A 24,069-nucleotide genomic window follows, 5' to 3' on the forward strand; every position below is an offset into this window, starting at 1 on the left:
GAGGGAAGTTGTTGTTTTTAGGTGCCATTGGGTCGATTCCGACTCAGAGACCCTACGGGACGGAGTAGAACTGCCCCATAGGGTTTCCAAGAAGCAGCTAGTGGATTTGAACTGCCAACCTTTTGGTCAGCAGCCAAGCTCTTAACCACTACACTGCCAGGGCTCCTAAGGGGAAAGTAGCTAGTAATAAATGAGAAAACATACAAGTGCCTACCCAGTGCTGATAAACACTAGGAGCTCAATGAGTGCCCTTGCTTGGACTTAAAGCGTCTGGGCTGAAGTCCCTTTTTTTCAGGGATGGGCCCAACCCGCCTGCCCTGAGACAGACATTTGGAACATGGTCTGTTCTCATGGGCCCGAGAGGTTTTCCTGCCCAGCAGCCTCAAATCACACTCTTCTCCCAGACCCGCCCTTCCTGGCCTTGGCTTCCCTCCCAGGACTCTGCCTGGGCCTTCTGCCAACTTTTGCCCTTCCAGGAATTGCTCCCTGCTCTCCAGGGCTGGTTTTCTGAAAAGAGAAGGACCAGGCAAAATTTATTTAAAAGAGAAGTTTCAAAGCAAGACTTTGAGGTCCAACATGGCTTCTTTGGGAGAGAGAATTGAAACCATTTAGCCCTACGCGGCTTACTGTCTACAGTAACAAGATTTAATTACTCCATTGTTTTCTTCAATATAACCTTACTGTTCTAGGAAACTCCTGGCCAGGAAGATGAAAGTCGCAAATAACCTTATTGTTCATTCCAGGAGCTTCCTAAAAAATTATTTAAAGGAATGTTGGCCTGTTCAACTTTTCAATAAATTAAAAAAAACAAAAAAATAAAGCCGTTGCTGTTGATTCCAACTCATAAAAACCCTATAGGACAGAGTAGAACTGCCCTATAGGGTTTCCAAGGAGCAGCTGGTGGATTTGAACTGCCAGCTTTTTGATTAGCAGTCAAGCACTGAACCACTATACCACCAGGGCTCCAACTCTTCAATAGATTGCATCAAAGTAGAGTTTATACCCCAAGACTCACCTCAAAGTCCCCCCTTGCTGTGTCCCCTGATCCTGAACTATACCCTGATCTTTGCCCAATCCTAGTCTGTGCCCCCTCCACTGCACTGGAAACCCCACCTAAACCAGACTCCGAAATCTGAGAACTCTCCTGACTTGTCCACCCCGTTCTGAGATGCTGGTTAGACTCTGGAGGTAGAGGTCTCCCCTAGGTCGGGAAGAGTAAGCTCAGCTTTGTCTGATCAATAGGTTGATCCGGTGATATTTTCAGTGAGCCAGCATCTGACAAAAAGAAACTGAGTCAAGAGGACGTCTTCTCTCTGAGCTTTGAGGTGGAAGAAGCAGTGGCCTGAGTCCAGGCCAATCTCCAGGGGGCAGTTAGCAGGACCCTAGAATCTGAGAAATAGTGGCTACGTGGGATCCAGAAAGGCTCTTGGGGAATTCCCAGCGCAACCTCTTCACTCTACAGACAGGAAAGGGGCCTGGAAATTTGTCATTTGCCTAAATCACAAAGCTAGTTCAGTTGTTAAGGGGATTAAGTGAGTTTAGTTTCTACATAAAGGGCTTAGGTACCGACCAAGCCCTCTGTGTTTGTTAACTGGAAAGAATGGAGTGTCTGGCCTAACTCCAGGCAAACTCAAGCTGGCCTTTTGAAGCACAAGATTTCAAAAACAATAACTGATTTTAACCCTGAATCCACACAGTGGTTCTCTACCTTGATCGTGCATCAGAATCACCCGGAGGGTTTGTTAAAATACTCTCAGAGTTTCTGGTTCAATGAATCTGGGGTAGGGTCCGAGAATCTGCATTTCTCACCAGCTCCCCAGTGATGCTGATGCTGGCCAGGAGGCCCCTCCTGGAGAACCACTGACCCAGGGGAATGAACTGCTGAGGGTGTAAAATCTGGCTCAGGTGAGAGAGAAATCTGGGGACAGCGGGTCCCTTCCCCCTCCCCCAGGAGTACGGGGTCTCCCCCCGGGGCTGATACTTAGCTGTTTTTGCAGTAGCACAGCTTTAGGGCGTGCATCAGTTCTGCTTGTCTGCGCCCACCGGGAATATTCTGAGTATCTCCCTGCTCTAGCTGTCTTTACCTCCTGCTTTCAACAGGAGGGGCAGCCCTCCTTCTTTGCAGGTGGGCAGGTTTGACACCCAGGCAAGGGAGGTCTGTGCACTAAGAATGAATCAAACACCCACCAGGCAGGTGAAACCAATGCATCGTTTATTGTAGGCTCAAAGCGAAGGGTGCTCACTCACACCGAAGCTCCGATTTAGAGGGCTTCTCTGACTCCCCCAGCTTCCCCGGAAAGGGAGGAGCCAGCTCTAAGAGCAGACTAGAAAACAACTTTCGGAAAGCAACCCGTTGAAAGGGCCTGACATAAGGCCCTGGGGGGCAGGTGGCTTGGTACGCAGGGCTTAACCAGAAAGGCAGGGGCCAGAGGTGATGAGGCCCTGGTCAGGCAAACTCAGCCCTCGTCTCCTGCCCATGTGGGCCACTGCTTTCACTGGAGTGGGGGGCAGACTCTGAAAGACCTGAGAGGCCCAGGGTCTCCCAGCCGGGGCTGGTTTAGGCGGGGAATGAGCAGGCCCAAAGCCCTGTAAGTGGCAGGTTGGAGAGCAGAGAACTTCACCTCGAATCTGAGGACATCCCCAGGGCCATGCCTAGAACCTTGCTTCTCAAACTGTAAAGGGCTTGCAGGAGTCCCCTGGGGGTCTTGTTAAAGTGCAGACCCTGATTCAGGAGGCCTGGGGTGCGACCTGAGATTCCGCAGTCCTAACAAGCTCCCAGGTGAGGCTGATGCTGCAAGGCTCCGGCTATACAATGCCGTTGTTTGTACCAGAAGAAGCCGCCCTTCTCTGACTAGGAGAAAGCTAGCTCTAGGACAGGAGCGGGGCCAGCTGGGCTTCAGCCCCCGCTCATCCCAATGGGCAGTGCTGAACTCACAGCCCTGGAGATCCCATCTTGACCTCCTTGCCCTGAAAACCCTGTTCCCAGAGCTTGGCCAATCAGGCCTTGGGAAGCGAGCAGAGTGGACAAGGTGTCTCTTGGGACACAGAGCGCTCAGTGATGGGTCAGCCCCCTGTCATGAGTCAGGAGACCTGGGCAGGGTCAGACCGATGGGCTGGGAGCATTTTGAGGTTGGGTTACTGCCCTGTGGGCTAGTCTGGGCTGGGAACAGCTTAATCCTAGGAGTGTCTGAGTGGCCACTAGTCCCCAGGACACAGGACTTGCATGGCCTGGCTGTGCCCCAAATCCTGGGGTCTCAGGCTGCCTCCAGATACCCATACAGAGGTCTAGGCCAGGTGAGTTCTGGGGCAGCTCCAAGTCAGCGTGCTCCACAGGTGAGGAGAAGGTGGGAGGTAGATACCTAAATACCTGGAGGGTCAAACCAGAGGTGGAGCCAGAAAGCAAGAGCCCAGGCCCTCTCCTGGTAGGATGGCCAGCTATTCCGGTTTTCGCGCTAAAAATGCCACATTCTGGGAAACCCCTCAATCCTGGGCGAACCAGGACAGGTGCCTGGCACATCCTAGACCCCAGGTTGAGGACCTAGAAATGATTAGGTCATCAGGGCTTTGGGTAGTGACATGGGGGCCAGAGGGCTACAAATCCAGTGGTCTGCTGAGCCAGCAGGTGACCACTTACACGGCAGGTGAGCAGCAGCCTGAGGGAGACTGGTCAGTGTGACCATCGAATTACCTAGGACCAGAGCCACAGGGTGAATGCCTCTGTTTCTCTGGGGGCCACTTCTCCTGTGGCTCAAAGGAAGATGCCAACCACACCTGGTCCTTCCCGAGGAAGGGACAGAGTCCCCAGAGCTTCCTCTCCCACCCATTCTTTAATCCCAGGAAGCACAGGGCAGAGGAAGCCCAGAGGCAACCAGCCATGCTGTCCAGTCTCTGGCCTCAGGCTCCTACATGAATGTTCTCAGCCCTGCTAGGCCCTGCAGGCAGATTCTCACCCCAGCTCTTCCATAACTCCTGGTTTCAGCTCCTGCCAACCCCAGGGACCAGCAGGGCTGAAGATGGGGCACTGTGAAGGGTGCGCCTCCCCCGAATCTGTTCTCAGGAAGCAACAAATAGATGAAGGTTGTCTTCTACCCCTCCCAGAGTGGCGATCAGCTCTCAGCACTAAAAACAAGGCCTCAAACCCGCAGGCCCAGAAAATGCTCAACAGTGCTCATTCCATGGGCTCATAAGGTACCTGAAGATTGGAGGCAATTTGGAGGCATGCATTTCCTAAAAGCCTCTGAAGGAGGCAAAGGCTCCCGCCAAAGCCCCTTTTCCCAAATACCAAGGCTGACAGAGGGCGGAGGGTCTGCCCAGACTTGCGCAGAAGCTGCGAGTGCTCCAGCTCCAGCCCCGGCCCCCTCGCCTCCTCCCTCAGGTGTGCCAGGGCCCCTACTGCTCTAAGCTATCTATCCTGGGCCCTGGGCTGGCCACATCCCTTCCTTTCATGCACTGTCTGGCCCACCCACTCCCAGTCCCCCAAGCTTGGCCTCCCATGGGCCCATGGGATCCCCCCACTCAGGGTGCTAGGCCAAGTGGCCTCTGTCCCTTGCTGGGTGGGCATGAGGAGGGTGGCCTAAGGTGGGGCGGCCTGTGCGCCCTCCGGAGACATGAGCATGTCGAACTTGATGAGTGGTGGGGCGATCACGCGCACCTCAGCATTCAGCGGGTTGAAGCGGAGGTTGATGCTTCGCAAGGCTGGCATGGTGGCCAGCTTCTCCACGGGCACATCTGTTGGGGAGAGGGGACAGGTTAGGAGGGCTGGGACCAAGTCAGCAGGGAAGACGCAGGACAATGGTCCAGGAAGACAATGACACAGGGGCAGGGAGCAGCTCTCCAGCCCCCACAGCACGTGGGGGTCAGCTCCTGGGTGCCCACCAGGGTATCACAAACACATGGAGGAAAGCATCACAAAAATAAGGACCAGGTTCCTCCAAAAGTTAAACACAGAATTACCCTATGGCACAGTAATTCCACTCCTAGGTATTTACCCAAGAGAACTGAAAGCAGAAATGCAGAAAGATAAGTGTAGACGTGTGCATTGCGGCATTATTCACAACAGACAAAAGGTGGAAACAACCTGAATGACCATCAGAGGACGACGAATAAACAAAATATGGTATATACACACTAGGGAGTATTTGGGGGCCATAAAGAGGAAGGAAGTTCTGCTACATGCTACAACGTGACTGAATCTCAGTAACGCGATGCTGAGTGAAAGAAGTCAGCCACGAAAGGCCACATATCATATGATTCCATTCATACGAAAAGTCCAGAATAGGCAAATCCATAGAGACCGGAAGTAGTTAGCGGTGCCAGGGGCTGGGAGAGGGGAGAATGTGGAGTGACTGTTCAGTGGAGTCCCCTTCAGGGTGATGAAAATGTTCTGGAACGAGATAGTGGCTGTACGACACTGGGAATGTACTAAATGCACTGAACTGTACACTTTTACGTGGTTAATTTCATGTTATGTGAACTTCACCTTTATAAGGAAAAATAAGGATCAGGACAAGATAGCAGCCATATTAAACATGTGATGACACTCAACAGTTCCTCACACCCAGAAGGAGGATCCCTGGTGGTGCAGTGGTTAAGCACTCAGCTGCTAACTGAAAGGTTGGCAGTTCAAACCCACCAGCTGCTCTCCATGGGGGAAAGATGTGGCAGTCTGCTTCCATAAAGATTACAGCCTTGCGAACCCTATAGGACAGTTCTACTCTGTCCTATAGAGTAACTATGAGTTGGAATCGACTCAACAGCAGTGAGTTTAACCCTTAGGAGCACTCAGTCTGATGTTCAAATCCCAGGTCCACCACTTAACAGCTGTGTGGCTTTAAGCAAATGACTAAACTTCATATTAGGGTGATAATAATATATATACATACCTAGCAGGACTGTTTAGGATGAATGAGATGATATATATACTCCACACAGTACTCAATGAATATTAGATATTATTATTAAAGGAAGCCGAGGCCCAGAAAAGTTGAATAACTTGCCTAAGGTCACAAGCGTGTAATTAGCGGAGCTGAGATTTGAACCCAGGTTCTCAGAAAGGCTGCAGGAGTTCAGTGGAGGGAGTGGCCAGGCGGAGCCTGGAAGAGGCAGCTGACAGGCTGTTGGAGGATGGGCCGGATTTGAATGGAGGGGAATGTGGTTGGAGGGAAAACAAACAACAAGATCTGTTGCTGTCAAACCAGTAGCGGCTCATGGCGACCCCGTGCGTTCCAGAGCAGAACTGAGGCCCACAGGGTTTTCTTGGCTATAACCTTTAAGGAAGCAGATCACCGGGTCTTTCTTCCATGGTGCCACTGGGTGGATGTGAACTGCCAACCTTTTGATTAGTAGTCGAGCATAAACAGTTTGCGCCACCCAGGGACCCGGATGGAGAGAAGTAGGGGCAAAAGAGTAGGGCAGGATGCTCAAGAGAGAACAGGGAGGACAGTGGCTAAAGGGTAGACTCAGCGGCATCCAGAGGCTTCCAGGCCCAGATTCCAAGGCCCCAACCATGTGGGCAGTCTGGAACAGCAGGGACTGCAGGACCTCTCAGCCCAGGGAGCCAGGCACTCCCATCTGGTCCCAGGCAGCCTGTGGGACAATTTGGTCTGTCTTTCTGTTCCCCACTTTGGACCACCAGTATGGGGGAGTCTCTACTTAGGAGAGGGACCTTGTGGTTAAGAGAGTGACTCCAGACCACCTGAATTCAAATCCCAGCTCTGCCATTTTCTAGCTGTTTATCCTTGGGCAAGATAACCAAACTTTCTGTGACTCAGTTTCCTCATATGTAAAATGAGGGTAATAATAGTACCAATCCATGGGGCTGTAGTGAGGATTAAAGGAGTTAGTACAAAGCACTCAGAACAGTGGCCGGACACCCAGTAGGGAGTAGATAACAGGAGTGACTGTTATGACATATGGGTGGGAAGGGCTGGGCTGACCTGACGGACAACCTCTGTCCAGGTGCAGCCACTGGCTGCATCCTCTGCTCTAACTAAACTTTCTGAGCAGCCCAGATCCTATAAGATCCCATGTGACGGTCCACTTCAGTCCACGGCCTCACCCTTCCCCGTCTTCACAACCAGCAGTGATGCAGAGAGGCAGCTCTTGTCCTGCTCTGTGCTGAAACGCATGTGAAACTGTGCACTACAGATCAGTAAGTAAGCACAAGTAAGCCTGTGCTTACCTCGCTTACTGGTACTCTGCCCCTGGATACATATACCATATACACCATGGCCCTTACTTCAGCGTGTATATCCTAAGAACAGGGACATTCTCTTACGTAACCACAGTGCCGTTATCAGTTTCACACATCTACATTGATAGAATGCTCTTATCCAATATATTGACCATATTCCAGTAATAACCTCCTTTATAGCACCCTCCCCCGTTCCCTCGTACAAGACCCAATCTAGGGCCATGTATGTCTCGGTGACGCCTTTAATTTGGAGGCACAGTCTTTCTTTGCCTTCTATGACACTGACAGTTTTGAAGACTACTTCTCTTTGTCACCAGGAGTCGGAATTGACTCGAAGCACAGGCTGTGGTTTTGAATGCAGCATTCCTCGTGTTGCGTCTGCCTGGTGTTTCTCATGATTAAATTGGGAAAGTGCATCCTCGGCTAGAAAACTGCACAGGTGACGTGTCCTCAGAGGATCGCACCAGGAGGCACGTGGCGGCCATTTGTCACCCATCAGTAACGTTCATTTTGATCATCAGCGAAGGTGTTGCCTGAACTCCTCACTGTGTCATCACTGAGGTTTTTTTTCTCCTTTGCAACTAACAAGCAGTCTGTGGGGACACACAGTATCCTGTGCCTCATCAGAACTTAGCACCCACTGCCCCGAGGTTTAGCATCTTGGCTGACCTTCATGATGGCTGCAAAAGGGCTTTCTGACTCCAGCACGTTCTCCACATCCCGCTGTAAGCCAAAGCTCTCCTTTCTCTCTCATTTATCAATTTATTATCAATACGGCCTCTAAACCAAACCAAACATGTTGCCGTCGAGTCAATTCTGACTCATAGCGACCCTATAGGACACAGTAGAACCGCCCGATAGTTTCCAAGGAGCACCTGGTAGATTCAAACTGCTGACCTTCTGGTTAGCAGCCGTAGCACTTAACCACTAGGCCACCAGGGTTTCCCCCATGCTTCCAGAGGTTTATAACTCATCATGGTAATTACTTTGGTGCCCAAATTGTCCCAGATCTGGCCAGTGGGAACCCCTTCAATCTGGCTCCTGTGTCTTTTGATATGCGCCTTTCAGGTTTTGATGAACTTTCTTAGTTTCTGGTAAGGCTCTTCTCAAACCTTCCCTGTCCCAGTCCTGGAAGCAACCACTTCTCCAAAAAGCCCTGGTTCCTAGGGCTTTCGTGCTAGGTGGCTAAGCGTGCTTTTCAACCCATCCACGAGGCATCCATGCATTGCATCCGCTGGCTTTTGACTGTTGCCTGGAATAGTAGGCCGTGCACATCCCACACTCCACCTCTCTCCTGTGCCAGCAATGGGCACCCTGGGGCCTCACCTGCCCTTATGGGCCAGGATGAACACGTCTTTGGATGCAGGCCCAGGAGCAGGGGTGATTGCTGGGTCACAGGATATGTGTGTATACTATATCTGACTGCTCTCTAGGACTCCTGCTGAGTCTACCAGGAGCTCCAGGCACCCTGCTGCCACAAGTGCTTTCAAAAGAAGCTGCCTGGGCCTGCCAGCATCTCACCTCCAGTTTGACACACACCAAGCCCCTGACCTTCAGCACGGGAGCTCCAGGCCTGCAGCAAAATTTCTGCAGTATCCCATTTCCGTTCCTTGGAGGTGAGGGATGGGGCAGTACCTGGGGTGCTATAACCAGGAAGGGCACAGGGAGAGGTGTGCTGGGCTCTGCAATCTCCACTTTGGAAAGAGCCTCCACCTGAATCCCCTGAAGGCAGACACACTCCTCCCCTCTGGGCTTGGTACTGGATATAGGTACCCCTTTGCCCTCTGGGTGAGAAAGGGAAGGGGTGGCCACTAGCTCACACCTACGTGTCACACTGGAGTTTATAAAGCATTTCCATATTTGGTCTTCCCCACAGCCATGAGTGTAGAGCAGGTGCTCCTCTGCTCACTTTACAGATGAGGAGACTGAGGCCTGAGTTAGCCACAGAGATGGCCTGAATATCAGATTACATGGGAAGGAAACAGGCATTGAGCCTCAGGTTTCTTCTGCAAGTGCTAGAGCTGCCTGAGCTGCTCAACCGCTCGCAGAAGGCTAGAAGCTTGGATTTGGCTTCTGCTGAGAGGGCCAACTGGTCTGTGAGGTGCTCATTTTCATGGACTGTTGGCCAGAGGCTGGACAGACCCCAGCGGTGAGACCATTAGAGCTGGAAGGCCCTTGAAATTGACGAAGCCAGGGTGGGAGGAAACAGCTTTGCCTGATCACCCAGCCACTAGGCGCAGGGCTGAGGCTGAGACAGAGGAGATTGGCTTAGGCCAGAAAAAAGGGATGTGCGGAAGTCCCAGGGCCCTGTTAACAGGCAGCTGTCCTCTGATCCCCTCACAACCTCCCGTAGCCCCTTGGGGTGACCTGGTCTCTGAGCCTCCTGAAGGCAGGGCTCTGTTTACTGGACCAGCACCCAGCCAGGGGCCTTGCACCTCCTGGGAGCACAGGAAAGCTGCTGAGGGCAGAGACAGTCTTTTCTTCATCTTTGGAACCTCAAGGCAAACACCTGGCACACACACATGATGGCCACCAAAGGACACTCTGGGCAGCTTGGAGGGAGTTACTAGGGTAGGCAGTGGCTGGGAGCTGGGCCCCAGGCAAGAAGACTGGCTATAGGTAGCCAGGTGGGGCTGGTCTCTACCGGTGGGGCAAGCAAGAAGCAGCCTGACAGGTGGGAAGGACCGGAGTGAGCAGGGAAGGTGGGGTGAGGAAGGGCAGAGTCCAAGGCAGACGTGGTTCAGTGGGGAAAGGGCAGAGACCCGGCTGTTTCCAGAGTGCAAGTTTAAGCAGACAGCATGTCAGGGAGAGGAGGAAAAGCAGGACGGACTGATATGGTGCCCACCCACCTCCCTTCCGCTTTCTCAGGAGCTCATTTGGATGCAAAAGTCACCTACACACCAACCTGCAGCCTCCAGATCCTCCCTTCCCCTTACTGGGTTGTCAATTGCTGTGGAGCCGATTCTAACTCATGGCAACTCCATGTGTTACAAAGTAGAACTGTTCCATCGGGTTTTCTTGGTGGTAATCTTCACGAAAGCAGATTGCCAGGCCTTTCTTCCACAGCATGGCTGGTGTAAGTTTCAACCACCAACTTTTGGGTTAGCTGTTGTTGTTGTTAGGTGCCGTAGTAGAGTCAGGGGCCTCCACCTACTGGGTAGGGGCTGCCTTTTCTAGGTGTGGGGAAGGACAGGGCTGCTCATGGCCATTCTCAGTGCTCTCCATGTGAGCCGGTCTCCCATTTTCCTACCAAAAATGGCCAGGCAGGAAAGGGGTAATAACTTGGAACCTTCACATTCCCTGCCAAGTGTCAGCTTTGCAAGGGTCATCCCTTTCAGCATGGCAGGCAGCAGGCGGTGGGGCAGACCTGCCCCTTCTGCCCCAGGTAATCTAGAATTAACCAACCTCCCTGCATTTGGCTTTTAAGACGTAAAGGCATTTCATGGGTGTCATGTGAAGCAGAAGGAAATCAAGACTCAGGGAGGTTTAGTGCCTTGTCTAAAGGCTCCCAGCAATGGAGGCGAACGCTGAGAATCATGGCCCAGCCAAGTTGGCACACAATCTTAACCATCACAGCTTCATCCTACGTGCCATGTGCCATTCCATCATCACCACCCACTGATGTCCTGCTGACCTCACTCAAATCGCAGCCCAAAGCCCACCTCCTTTATGTCGCTCTCCTTGGCCCCCTCTGAAATCCCACAGCACTTTCTTTACGCCATACTTGTATCATGCTTTGTGACCTGTGAGTCTGGCTGTTCAGCCTGTAAATGCGGTACCTAGCACAGCACCCACAGGGGTGCGCAGTAAATATTTCTTGTATGAATGAGTGAATGCCTTGCCTCCAGAACTAGACCATAAGCTCCTTCAGGCTTGAGGCCACCCTGGTCCAGGCACACAGTGGACTCACCACCAATGCTGTTTGGGTAATCAACTCTGCAGCCACACTTACAGTCATGAGTCAGGCTCTTCCCATGCCCGGCCCTCTCTATTTGCATGTCAGGGCCAGGCCTCCAGGGACCAAAGCAGGGAGAAGACACTGGCACTTTAGCACTAGTAATCTAATTTAGAAAATATTGATAAGCAAAAATAAAATATCCCACCATCTAGAATTAATCACGGTTAATGTTTTGGTTTCCCCAAACTTCATAAGGAATGTGTGTGTCTACACGTGTTATGTGTGTCTATACACACTCCCCCCCCGCCAAAAAAAATGGTCTCCTAGGTATCATTCCATAACATGCTTTTCTTGACGACACCTTATACAAACATCTGTTCAGGTTACAAACCAATGACATTTTCATCACTGCATCACAGTCCATGGTGTGGATATACTACACTTTGGCTCTTCTTTCCATTACGGACATTCAGGTTGTTTCCAACTTTTCACCAGTATGGATAAAGAGAGGCTATGTGTCTTCAGGAGAGCCTGTACAAATGATTAACACACTCGACTGTGAACCAAAAGGCTGATGGTTTGAGTCTACTGAGAGGTGCCTTGAAAGAAAGCCCTGGCAATCTACTTCCAAAAAATCAGACACTGAAAATCCTGTGGAGCACAGTTTTACTCTGACACACATGGGGTTGCTGTCTTAGTTACCCAGTGCTGCTATAACAGAAATACCACAAGTGGATGGCTTCAACAAAGAGAAATTTATTCTCTCAGTCCAGTAGGCTACAGGTCCAAATTCAGGGCATCACCTCCAGCGGAAGGCTTTCTCTGTCAGCTCTGGAAGAAGGTTCTTTTCATTAATCTTCCCCTGGACTAGGAGCTTCTCCGCACAGGAACTCTGGCTCCAAAGGATGAGCTCTGCTCCCAGTGCTGCTTTCTTGGTGGTAGGAGGTTCTCAACTCTCTGTTTGTTTCCCTTCCTTTTATCTCTTGTAAGATAAAAGGTGGTGCAGGCCACACCCCAGGGAAACTCCCTTAGGCTGGGTCAGGGATGTGACCTGAGCAAGGGTGCTACATCCCACCCTAATCCTCTTTAACCACAGGCAGAGATTATGATTTATAACACACAGGAAAATCACAAAATGGAGGACAACCACACAATACTGGGAATCATGGCCTAACCAAATTGACACCTATTTTGGGGGGGGATACAGTTCAGTCCATGACAGTCACCATGAGTCAGAATTGACTCGAAGGCAAATGGTTATTAGCTACACATCTAGAAGGCACTCTGGGCCTACTTCCATCTCCTTCAGCCTCCTACTGTAGAGTGTATGACTGTGAAGTTCTAGGGTCCTTTTGTGAACACAGCGATACCCCTTTAATTTTGCCACTACCCCCAAGTGTGTGGTGGTGGTGGGCTCCTGCTGCAAGCTCTAAAAGCCAAGACCCAGCTTCCCCTGGTAAGGGAAGAAGGACCCCCAATGAGGCCCAAACACCCACATGGGCCAGTGCAGGATGGGTCACAGCACACTGGGCCTTTGTCTCACCTCTCAAGAGGCTGCAGAGAGGGTGGCTGGGTGCTTCCAGGACCCCTGTCTGGCCATCTCCCGCCTACGCGGGTGGAACCCATGCTCCTCTCCCGGCAGACAGTCACCCAGTCGCAATATTTAGAGAAAATTACTTCCCCCGAGCTCAGCTTGACCTCATCTCACTGATTATCAGCATGATTGACTGGTAAACGTATTTCATGCCAGTGGGACCGGCTGGAAGGCAAGATGATAAAAATGGCTGCTACCGTCAGGACGCCGTTCCTCTGTATGTGGTGCACCAATATGCAGGGGTCTCGCCCACGGAAGGGGCTGGAGGACACGGGCCTTCCAGCACTGAGGTGACCCAGCAGAGGAGGTGGATCTCCAAAGCGGGTGGGCTGGGCCCTGGAGCATTTTGGTCCCTTCTAAAATTGGGCTCTTAGGCGCCCCAGCCTGGTGGCCCAAAGCCCAAGTTCTCTGGCTTACTTGGTAGCTTAAAAACAATGCCTGTTTTGTTATGTATATTTGCACAACTGAAAAAAACAGAAAACAGAAATAGGGTGACATTACAAATAAATAGGATTTTTCAATAAATTCATACAAATGGAGAGGAAAAAAAAAAAAAGCTCAGCACCCTGACCTGCCCAGGCTGAAGTGCACGGTTGTCTGTCCCACTGCTGGCCCAGACTGTATCCTCTGGCCAGAATGCCTGAGTTTTTAGGATCCCTCAGCCTCTTTGCCTCCATCCCTGGAGATCCAGCCAGTGAATTTCAGACCAGTGTCTCCAGAACACCTGCCTAGCGATGTACCTGGGGTGCTGTTTCAAGGTGCAGACACCATGCCCCAGCCAAATTCAGGGCCCTGGCCCTTGGGGCAGCACCTAAGAGGCTGCCTCAGCCAGGTGGTCCCAGGCACGTTCATGCTTGAGAATCCCTGGCTGGCCCTGGGAGTCAGCCCCCTTACCTCAGCCTCTTGGCAGCCCTTGGTGCCTGAATACCAAAACAATTGAGATCAAGAATGCCAGGGTGCTGACAGAGACTAGAGAAACCCCGAGAGTAGGGCCCCGGACACCTTTTTAGCTCAGTAATGAAGTCACTCCTGAGCTGCACCCTTCAACCAAAGATTAGACAGGCCCATAAAGCTAAACGAGACTAAAGGGGCACACCAGCCCAGGGGCAAGGACTAGAAGGCAGAAGGAGACAAGAAAGCTTCTAATAGGGAACCAAGGTCGGGAAGGGAGAGTGTTGACATATCGTGGAGTTGTTAACCAATGTCATAAAACAATATGTGTACTAACTTTTCAATGAGAAGCTAGTTTGTTCTGTAAACCTTCATCTAAAGTACAAAAAAAAAAAAAAATTGCCAAGCTGAAGGGAGAATGAAGAAAACCAAAGATAAAAGGGGAAAGATTAGTCCAAAGGACTAATGGACCACAACTACCACGGCCTCCACCAGACTGAGTCCAGCACAACTAGATGGTGCCCCGCTACCACCACCGACTACTCTGACAGGGATCACAGTAGAGGGTCCTGGACAGAGCTGGAGAAAAATATAGAACAAAACTCCAAGTCACAAAAAAAGACCAGACTTACTGGCCTGACAGACTGGAGAAACCCTGAGAGTTTGGCCCCCGGACACTCTTTTAGCTCAGTAATAAAGTCACTCCTGAGGTTCACCCTTCGGCAAAAGATTAGACAATCCCATAAAAAAAAAAAAATGAGACTAAAAGGGCGCAACAGCCCAGGGGTAAGAACGAGAAGGCAGGAAGGGACAGGAAAGCTGGCAATGGGGAAGCCAAGATCGAGAAGGGGAGAATGTTGACATGTCATGGGGCTGGCAACCAACGTCACAAAACAATATGTGTATTAATTGTTTAACGAGGAACTAGTTTGTTCTGTAAAACTTTATTTAAAGTACAATTAAAAAAAAAAAAAAAAAGAAGAATGCCAGCCTTAGCCTTATCCTCCCACTCAAAATGCCACAGGAGACAAACAGGCAAACTATGGCGAGGACAGAGAATCAGGGCACGGTCATGCACACAGCACTCAGACCACATTCATGCCTGGGTCTGTCCCCTCAGAAGGTGTGTGGGAGCCAGGTGGAAACAGGGATGGGGGCCTCCCCAGCTCTGCAGGGCCTTGGGCTGACTCAGCATCCCGGAGTGGGTGGGGCAGGAATAGCCCCTGCCCTCAGAGAGCAAGGAGCACCTTGCACTGCTCTTGACCATCCTAAGAGCTGAGTTCCACAGCCCTCAGGGAAGGCTTTGTAGCTGGGAGTGTTCTCAGTCCACCACTGAGAGAGGCCACCAGAAGAGTGGGCAGGGCCAGAGACCCAGGCCTGAATCTTGGTTCTACCATTTAAGTGTCATGGAAGCTCAGGCCAGCCCCTTAACCTCTGTGAAACTCAGTCTTTCATCCTTAAAATGGTCCTTCCCATCTCATGGTCTGTGTGGTGGGACCACAGAGGATAGCAGAGGGACCACAAAGAGGGTTACCGTGGAGCATCAAAGGGTATAGCAGGTACCCCCACTGAGAGGATGGAAAGCCCAGAGTGTTTTAAGAATCCATTAATGAACGTAGAAGGTCCCTGGGTGGTGCAAACAGTTAACATACTTGGCTGCTAACCAAAAGGTTGACAGTTCAAGTCCACCCAGAGGTACCTCAGAAGAAAGTCCTGGCAATCTACTTCTGAAAAATCAGCCACTGAAGACCCTGTGGAGCAGTTCTGCTCTGATACGCACAGGGTCACCACGAGTTAAAGCTGACTCAGCATCAAGGGGGTGGCGTTTTTCTAATACACCTAGAGATGCATTTTTTTAAAGCACAAGTTGTGAGGAAAGAAAAACAAAGGTGGACAAAAGCCACTGCTTCTACGTCCTCCTCCTTGCCCCAGGCTGGCCAGCAGAGCTGGGCTCACAGACACCGAGAGGCTCCCCTACCACTTCCTCCTTCCACAGACTCCTATCCTGGATCGGACAAGCAATCAAAGGTGGACTGTAACCGGCGTCTTCAGAAATATGGTCTTCTTACTGGTCACTCTGGAGCCAAACAAGTGACTCATATTGCCTGGCCCTTCCCTGGTGTTTATCCTCCTGGTCAGATTGCCTGTCTTTGCTCCTCCCCAGGCCCTCCTCTCCTACACTCCAGCCACCGCAAGGCCCTGGCCCAGTCCCCTCCCTGAGGCTGCTCTCCGTTCCTTGGATTAGGTGCTCTATTAGATCCTCATAGCTGGCAGTGTGTGTGTGTGTGTGTGTGTGCGCTTATCTAACACTCACAGTGAGGGCATGGAACCCCTGTGGGGATGGGGCCATGGAAATAAGGTGTACAGAACCCTAACAAAGGGATCGGTCAGTTTGGCCATCCCGCTAGGCTTAAAAGACACCAATCCCAAAGGAGAGAGGGGACTTCACTAACACCAGGAAGAGACAGGAGCAGAGCACATCCTTTGGACTTGGGGTCCATGCACTAAGAACTTCCTAGACCAAGGAATCAGAGAGCTAAAACACTGGAGATGGCATGAGATGGCAAAAAATGGTGGCAGCAAAACCAGGAGACTGGTGCAAGATGGCACAGTGAGGGGCAGTACGTGACCTTGGTGTAGCATGAAAGAATAAGAGCCAGTAACTGGGCAGTAGAGTGGTGGGCTGGGGTGACAGGGAACTTTGCCACCTCTGAGGAGGGGATTGGATGAGAAGACCACTGGAGCTCTGCTCAACGCTAACGGCCCATGACTAGAGTTTACCAACCCGCAGTTGACTTTTCATGCCTCTGGGCGTACAACCACCACCACACAGAGAGCTCACTCTGCATCAGGCAGAGTTTTAAGTGCTTTACATGTATTGCCTTATTTACTCTATTATTCTCCCCAGAATGCAGCCCACTGCTACAGTCCTTCAATGCTTCTGAAATGCCCAGAGTGGTTTCTGTTTCCTGTCCTTCCGTATCATGCGTTTGGGCGATTTAGTGGAGCCAAGCTGGGAAAAGTGCTTTATAACCAGGAGAGATCACTCATAGAGTTACAATTATAGTTATAATTATCTACCCAACCCGGACTTAAAGAAAAGCAAAAAAAAAAAAAAAACTTGTTGCTGTCGAGTCAACTCTGACTTGCAGCAACTCTACAGGACAGAGCAGAACTGCCCCATAGGGTTTCCAAGGAGAGGCTGGTGGATTCAAACTGTCAACCTTTTGGTCAGCCGCAGTAGCTCTTAACCACTGTGCCACGAGGAGCCCTTTTAAAAATACACTTACACTGGGGAAGGGGTGACGATCCCTTAGAAGTTCATGAGGGACCTTACCCTTTATAACACATAATTTCATCTGATCCTCTGAACAGGGCTTTGGGGATGGGGATATAGTGGTTACTTTTCCCATATTTCAGATGAGAAAACTGAGTTACAATTTTCAGTTAAATGACTACACCCAGATAGCAAGTGGTAAAGTTGGGACTTCAATAACGATCTTCAGACTCCCAGTCCAGTGTTCTTTCCATCATCTTAAGCTGGCAGTTAGGTAACTCCTGAACTATCAATTACTCCCTCAGCAGGAATTACTTAAGAAGGCCTGGTGGTGCAATGGGTAAACACTTCACTGCTAAGCAAAAGGTCGGCAGTTCAAACCCACCAGCTGCTGCTTGGGAGAAAAGACTTGGCAATCTGCTCCTGTAAAGATTACAGGCTAGGAAAGTCTATGGGGCAGTTCTACACTGCCCTGTAGGGTCGCTATGAGCTGGAATCGACTCAACGGCACACAACAGAAATTATCTGGTCATCCCCCTGAGAGCCAGAATGAGACCCAAGAGTGGGATCTGGAAACATAAAGCAGCAAGTTTCAGGGTCTCTTGTGGTGGGCACTGGGGAAGGGGAGGTGGGCTCCAAGGGATCTGGGAGGTGCTGCGGTCTGCTTGGGGCTGGCCATTCTGAACCTTTCAGAAGGCGACTGTGGCAGGCCTTCCCCGGCCAGCCGACTCCTGTGGTCCACCGGTTAGCCTCTGGCCTACCCTTTAGCCTACCTCCTCTGCCCTGGCTCCTGGGTAAATCCAAGAAGTGGCCCAGCAAGTGGAGGGCAGGGAGTGAGGGGACAGTCTGCACAGCAGCATGTGGGTCAGGGGTTCAGGTGGGCTGGACAGCAGGAGGACAGGCAGACTGTAGGAAGCGATTATGGTGAGCCCTGACTTTAGACCCAAAGGGTGGAAGTGTTCTCCCCATTCTGCAGATGAGAAAATTGAGGTTCAGAGAGGAGGTGACATGCTCATGCCAATATGAGTAGGGCTTCAGACCTGTGCCTTTTCTGCTATAGACTTGGGAAACCAAGGTCGGGGCAGGAGGACTGGCAAGAGAGGAAGGTGGAAAGCGGTCAGGGTTGAGTAGAGTCTGAGTCAGATTTACCTGAAGGGGCCATGCACCATCAGGAGAGTTGTGGGGCAGGCAGAAAAGCAGTCCGCCTTGACTTTGGCTTTCGTCATCGCTCCAGAGGCCTCCCTTTCTGTGCTACCCAGACAGGAGACAGGCAGCAGGCCCAGGGAAACGCCGCAAAGCCTTTCCTGCCAGTGGTTCAAGCTGCGTCCTGGGCCCAGCGGAGTTCTGAGGGCAGCGGGCGCTGGCAGATTAAGGTGCCCTCACTGGCAAGCTGGGCAGATCTGAAGCCTCCCACGGTGCCAGTGTCTGGCTGACAGGGGGAAAGGCCTGGTGTCTAGAGCATTTGTTTTGGCCAAGAGTCCCCACTTCCTACCTCCCCATTCTGGGTGACGGCTGGTCAGTCTGCTTATGGGCAGCGAGCCCCAACCTCTCAAAGCCCTTGAAGCCTTGGCATGGTCTCTACTTAGGGCAAGATCTCCCTGGGAGGGGGTCTTCTGCCAGGCCTGGCATCTCCAACTGACCAGGACCAGGGCTTGGCTAAACCACAAGGGGTACAAGGCGGGAAATGGTACAGCTCCAGAGATTCACCCAGCCAGGTTTCACAGGTGGCTTTACAGCTCTGAGCAGAGACTGCCGACAGAGCAGCTGGTTGGTGCTGGAGGACGTAGAGAGCCTCATTACTAACTATTCAGATTAGAACAGCGGCCCCCGCCTCCAAACAGAGCCTGGCTGCCTCGTAGGGAAACGGCAAGGAGGCGAAGAGACTGGCTACTCCACTCTGACCTGTCTTAAGGGCTGGCAGCCTTTCCCAGCAGGCAGGGAGCCACAGGAAGATGTGTTTGCTTTCTCCAGCTACCCCCTTGTAAAACGCCAGCTAACAAGGCCTTGCAGTGCAACCCCCCCCCAGGGAGCGTTGCTGTCCCTGCACCTGCAGGACCCTTGCAAGGCTGAGGGAGGCCAGGGTGGGAAAGCCCTTGCAATTTAGCAGATAGTTGCTGCTGGAAGGAGCACACCCCCTCTTCCATCACATGAGGACTTGGGCTCTGGTGCATCAAAGATCTGCATTCAAATCTTGCCTCCACCAGGTCCTGTGCAGGCTACTTAACCTCTCTGAGCTGCCTCTTCTCAACTGTCAAGTGGAGCTAACACCACCTATCCAGAAGAGCAGCTGGGAGCTGATTAAATGAGATAGTTAGAGGGGATCTGTGCTAGGTGTCCATAGTTAGGAGGTTTGAAAAGTCTGTGCACTTTGATCTTTTTAGATCAAACGAGCATATTTCTACCTCTACTCTTTCAAGGTTTCCTCTGTCTAAAATCCATTTCCTGGGCTCCAGTCAAAGGACTGGAAGGCAGTGGTGGTTCAGTGGTAGAATTCTTGCCTTCTATGCAGGAGACCAGGGTTCGATTCCCAGCCAATGCATCTCGTGCACAGCCACCAGCTGTCCACCAGTGGAGACTTGCATGTTGCTATGATACTGAGCATGTCAGCAAAGCTTTCAGACTAAGACAGACTAGGAAGAAAAGCCTGGAAATCTACTTTCAAAAATCAGCCAATGAAAATCCTATGGCTCCCATTGTGCATGGGGTTGCCATGAGGGGGGGCCCGACAGCTACCAACAACAGCTGAAGGACCAGTAGTGACACTCTCCTCCTGTCCCACCAGAGGGGCAGTGGGCGGTGCTGTGGAACAAAAGGACCAGGAGGGTGAAAGGCCTGAAAGGGCAGGAGGGCCCCTTTCCCAAGCAGGAAGGATCAGGCCTCAGGGTCTATACTCTGCCCCAGCCCAGTCGGGCTCCATCACTGCTTCTCCAGCAATCCTCACACCCACCCCTCCAGGAAGTCTTCCCTGCCTGGATCACCCCCCGCGTGCCCCACTCTCTCAGCACTGGGCACTCAGTGCTTCTGTCTCATCCCCTAGAGCCCTGCTGGGCATTTGTGCCCCAGGCTAGGGAGGACACGGAGACACCACACCCTGAAGCAACTCTTCTCCTGGTAGGGATGAGAGGGAATCTGCAGTTCTCTGGAAGGGTCTGGGGTCCAGGGCCCCTAGTTCAGCAATGGGCTAGTGGGCAGGGTGAGCCCCCTCCAAATCCCCACAGTCCCTGATCCCCGATCCCCATCCTAATCCCCAGGGGCAGGTCCTGCACTTGGGCAAACGTTATGCTTGTGAGCTGATGCCCTGGCCCAGATAAACCACAATGAAGGACTGAACCAGGGGAACCAGTTACTAAAAACGATTCGGACATGCCACGACATGGATGAACCTTGAAAACACCACACTGAGTGAAATCGGTCACAAAAGGACAAATATTGATCTCACATATATGAAATAGGCAAACACATAGAAAGCTGGGAAGAAGCTGAAGATGTCAGGGCAAGTTCCTGGGAGAGGTCCTTGTTAGTGGCTCTCGGTAGTGGGTGGGAAGGGGAGAAGGGGAGATTTGGCTCAGGGGGCACAGGGTTTATGTTAATGGTGGTGAAGAACTCGGGAAAGGAGGGTGAGAACGCAGAATGTAATCCATGTCACTGACTTGTACATGTAAAAATCGTTGAGCTGGCAAATGTTTTGTTATGTATATTTTTATCCCATTAAAAAAAAGACATTTACTGGGGTCTTAAACGCTAACAAGCAGCCATCTAAGATGCATCAATGAGCCTCACCCCGCCTGGATCAAAGGAGAATGAAGAACACCAAGGTCACATGATAACTACGAGCCCAAGAGACAGAAAGGGCCACATGAACTAGAGACTACATCATCCTGAGACCAGAAGAACTAGATGGTGCCCGGCTATAACTGATGATTGCCCTGACAGGAAGCGCAACAGAGAATCCCTGAGGGAGCAGAACAGTGGGATGCAGACCCCAAATTCTCATAAAAAGACCAGACTTAATGGTCTGACTGAGACTAGAAGAATCCCGGCGGTCATGGTCCCCAAACCTTCTGTTGGCCCAGGACAGGAACCATTCCCCAAGCCGACTCAGCAGACATGGATTGGACTGGACAATGGGCTGGAGAGAGATGCTGATGAGGAGTGAGCTACTTGTATCAGGTGGACACTTGAGACTGTATTGGCATCTCCTGTCTGGAGGGGAGACGGGAGGGTAGAGGGAGTTAGAAACGGGCAACACGGTCATGAAACGAGAGACTGGAAGAAGGGAGTGCGCTGACTCATTAGGGGGAGAGTAAACGGGAGTACGTAGTAAGGTGTATATAAGTTTATATGTGAGAAACTGACTTGATTTGTAAACTTTCACTTAAAGCACAATAAAAATTATTAAAAAAAAAAAAAGACATTCAGGAGGCGGAGTGGGCAGGACTCACAGGGACTGGATGGACGTGGGAGAGGGCGAGGAGAAAATGGTAAAGACAGCTGTGCACAGAGATTTTCGAATGATCTGTCCCCCACCAGGGCACTTGCTAGAAATGTGGATTCCCGGCCCCAGCCACAGAGACTGTGATTCCGTCAGTCCAAGGCAGGACCCAGGAGCCTGCCTTTGTAACAGGCCCTCCGGGGAATCTGGATGTGGGACCTGCAGAGGACACTGGGAGAAATTCTGTGAGCTTTAAGGAGCAGGCGTGCTTGGGAGGATGGGGACCATTAACAGTCAGCGCCCCGAGGTGGACCTCGTGCCTGGGAAGAAGCTGAGGACAGCAGAGGAAGTCCCCAGGCCAGCACGTTTCAGAGCTTGACTTGATGTGCGTACAAATCACCTGGCGACCTTGCAAAGGGGCAGGTTCTGATGCAGGGGGTCTGAGCTCTGCATTTCTAACAAGCTCCCAGGTAATGATCACGCTGCTGATACTCTGAGGAGGGAGAGCGAGACAAACCCAAACCAAACTCATTCATAGCAACCCTATAGGACAGAGTAGAACTGCCCCATAGGGTTCCAAGGTTGTCATCGTCACAGAAGCAGACTGCCACATCTTTCTCCCAAAGAGCAGCTGGCAGGTTTGAACCACTGACCTTTTAGTTAGCACCCCAGCACTTAACCACTGCGCCACCAGAGCTCCTTAGAGCCAAAGCAGGGATTCTCAAACTTCACTGTGCATCTGAATTACCTCAGCGGAGGGCCTCATTAAAACAGAGTGCTGGGCCCCATCTCCAGAGTTTCTGATTCGATATTGAGGAGGGGGTCAGGTTTTTTTCTACCAAGCTCCTAGCTAATGCCGATGCTGAGCTAATGCCGATGCTGCTGGACCTGAGACTGCACGTGGAGGAACACTGGCCTAGGTAGTGAGAAGCAGAACAGTTCAAGGGCAGAACTGAGTACATGCAGCCCAAGCATCCCTACCTAATACAAGTACCTTTCTTTCTGAAAGTATTACTGCTCTATTTATTACATTCTTAGCAAGAACTTGTTCTCCTATGACCTCCTGCGCTCTCTGAAACAGCGAGTGAGTACACAGGGGAAAAAAACAGCAAATTGAGGGTTATGGAAAGTTAAATTCTAGCTTAACTAAAGTAGTCTCCTGCTTAGCAAAATGGAGTTTACTGAATACTGGCTTTCTCTTCACCCCCACATGTTCCAGGACTTAAATTGCTACGCGACATCAAGCACTTGTGGGCAAGTGGTTAAGGCCTGATGCTGCTCCTGCACCCACACTAAGCATGGCGTGGCGGCTGCTCAGGCAAGAGCTGACCACTAGTCTTCATAGACCATCATGTCCCCACTTTGTCTGTCTCGGCCCGATTTAAACACCTCTCTCCCTGCCCAAGGAACCCTCCTTGGATCCTCTCAAGGACAGACGGGCAGCCACCCTCAGCCCATGAGTCCTTTCCCCAGCACTCTGGCTCCCCTTACGGCTACAACCATGTCTCATACAGTAGTTTAATATTTGCTTGTCCTCATACTTCCCTTTCGGTCTGGAACCAACCTGAGGTCAGGACCTACATCCCATTCATCTCTGGAGCTCCTGTCTCTCCAGAGGCTATATTTCCCCAAACAGTTTTGCTTATACATACTGCTAAGCTTCCATGTACCACTTGCTGCTTTGGAAAATATAGGCACTGCCCTAAATCCCAGTAACTTGTAAATGACTGCTGTCTGAACAAATCCTCTAAGCTACAAACCCTTTTCACCCTCTTAGGAGGGCCCAGGACAAAGTGTATACTGGCAAGCCTGTCCCCAGGGACCCGGGAAGATGGGAGGCATTTATCACTGGGCAGTCTGCCAGGGGGCCAGCTGGGCAGAGGAAAGCAGCCCCTTGACTTACTCTGCCTCCTGTTCTTCTGAAGCAGGCCCAAGCCTTCAGACTCAGGGGATTGGGTTATAGGCAGAGAAAGCGGTAAGAGATAAGGCAGGTCTTCCAGGCTGAGCACACAGGCCAGGAAGGGATAGGTGAGCGGAGTAGGGATTAACAGTAGGTGATGCTAAACCCATCAGCCACCTGGCTCCAGGCTCAGCTGGAGCCTCTTCGTCCACCTTCACACCACCCCTTCCAACCAGTCGCAGGTGATGTGATCACGATAGAGAGAGACAGTGGTGGCGATCAGAGGCAGACTATCCAATAGGCAAGGTAAGCGTGGTGCTTTCTTTTCTTACCACATCACCTGCAGTGAACAATTTCACATTTTTTCACCACATCAGAGATTCTGCTTCTAGGTATGGCTGGCATCTGTCTCTCTCCCAACCCCACAGCACCTTCCTACAGAATCAAACCCTCTTTTCAAATTTACAATCCCTGACAGGGGCAGATGACCCAGTAAGCAAGATAAGCACAGGCTTACTTGTGCTTACTTACTCATCTGTAGTAAACAATTTCACAAAGACGTGGTGAAAGAGATGATACGGTAAGCAAGGTGGGCACCCTGCTTACCTTGCCTACTAGATAATCCGCCCCTGGTGGGAATAAGAGGAGGAAGAATGCACGGTGTGGCTGGGAGTGTGGGCTGCGGGACAGCTGCCCCAGCTGGTCACTAACAGACTCCCCAGGTCACTGTGGACGATTCATGGGCGTGGCTTTCAGGGGTGCTCAGGACCCACATAAGAAATCCGTTTTACATCATGACCTGGCACATGCACCTGTGGACGTACGTAGTAAAACTGAAGCAAAAGGCTCCCCGGGAGAGTATTTACCACACGACATGTGATGCTG

At 51.4% G+C, this 24,069-nt stretch overlaps 1 protein-coding gene and 1 non-coding gene across 5 annotated transcripts in view; one reads left to right on the forward strand and one right to left on the reverse strand.

Annotated features, from left to right (window-relative positions):
* Positions 1 to 2,040: 2,040 nt before the first annotated feature.
* LRRC20 (leucine rich repeat containing 20) overlaps positions 2,041 to 24,069 on the reverse strand; it is a 111,275-nt gene continuing 89,246 nt past the window's right edge. Inside the window, exon 4 of one of the 4 annotated variants that reach the window (XM_064269661.1) lies at positions 2,041 to 4,728. In XM_064269661.1, the coding sequence (XP_064125731.1) occupies positions 4,574 to 4,728 (155 nt within the window). In that variant the 3' untranslated portion in view covers positions 2,041 to 4,573. The remainder of the gene's footprint in view (positions 4,729 to 24,069) is intronic. The other 3 variants (XM_064269662.1, XM_064269659.1, XM_064269660.1) reach the window with 3 other exon arrangements.
* Positions 19,321 to 19,391, forward strand: TRNAR-UCU (transfer RNA arginine (anticodon UCU)). Its single transcript has one exon. It is a non-coding gene; the product is annotated as a tRNA-Arg (tRNA).

Source organism: Loxodonta africana, chromosome 16 (assembly GCF_030014295.1).
Source record: "Loxodonta africana isolate mLoxAfr1 chromosome 16, mLoxAfr1.hap2, whole genome shotgun sequence".
Classification (NCBI taxonomy): Eukaryota; Metazoa; Chordata; class Mammalia; order Proboscidea; family Elephantidae; genus Loxodonta; species Loxodonta africana.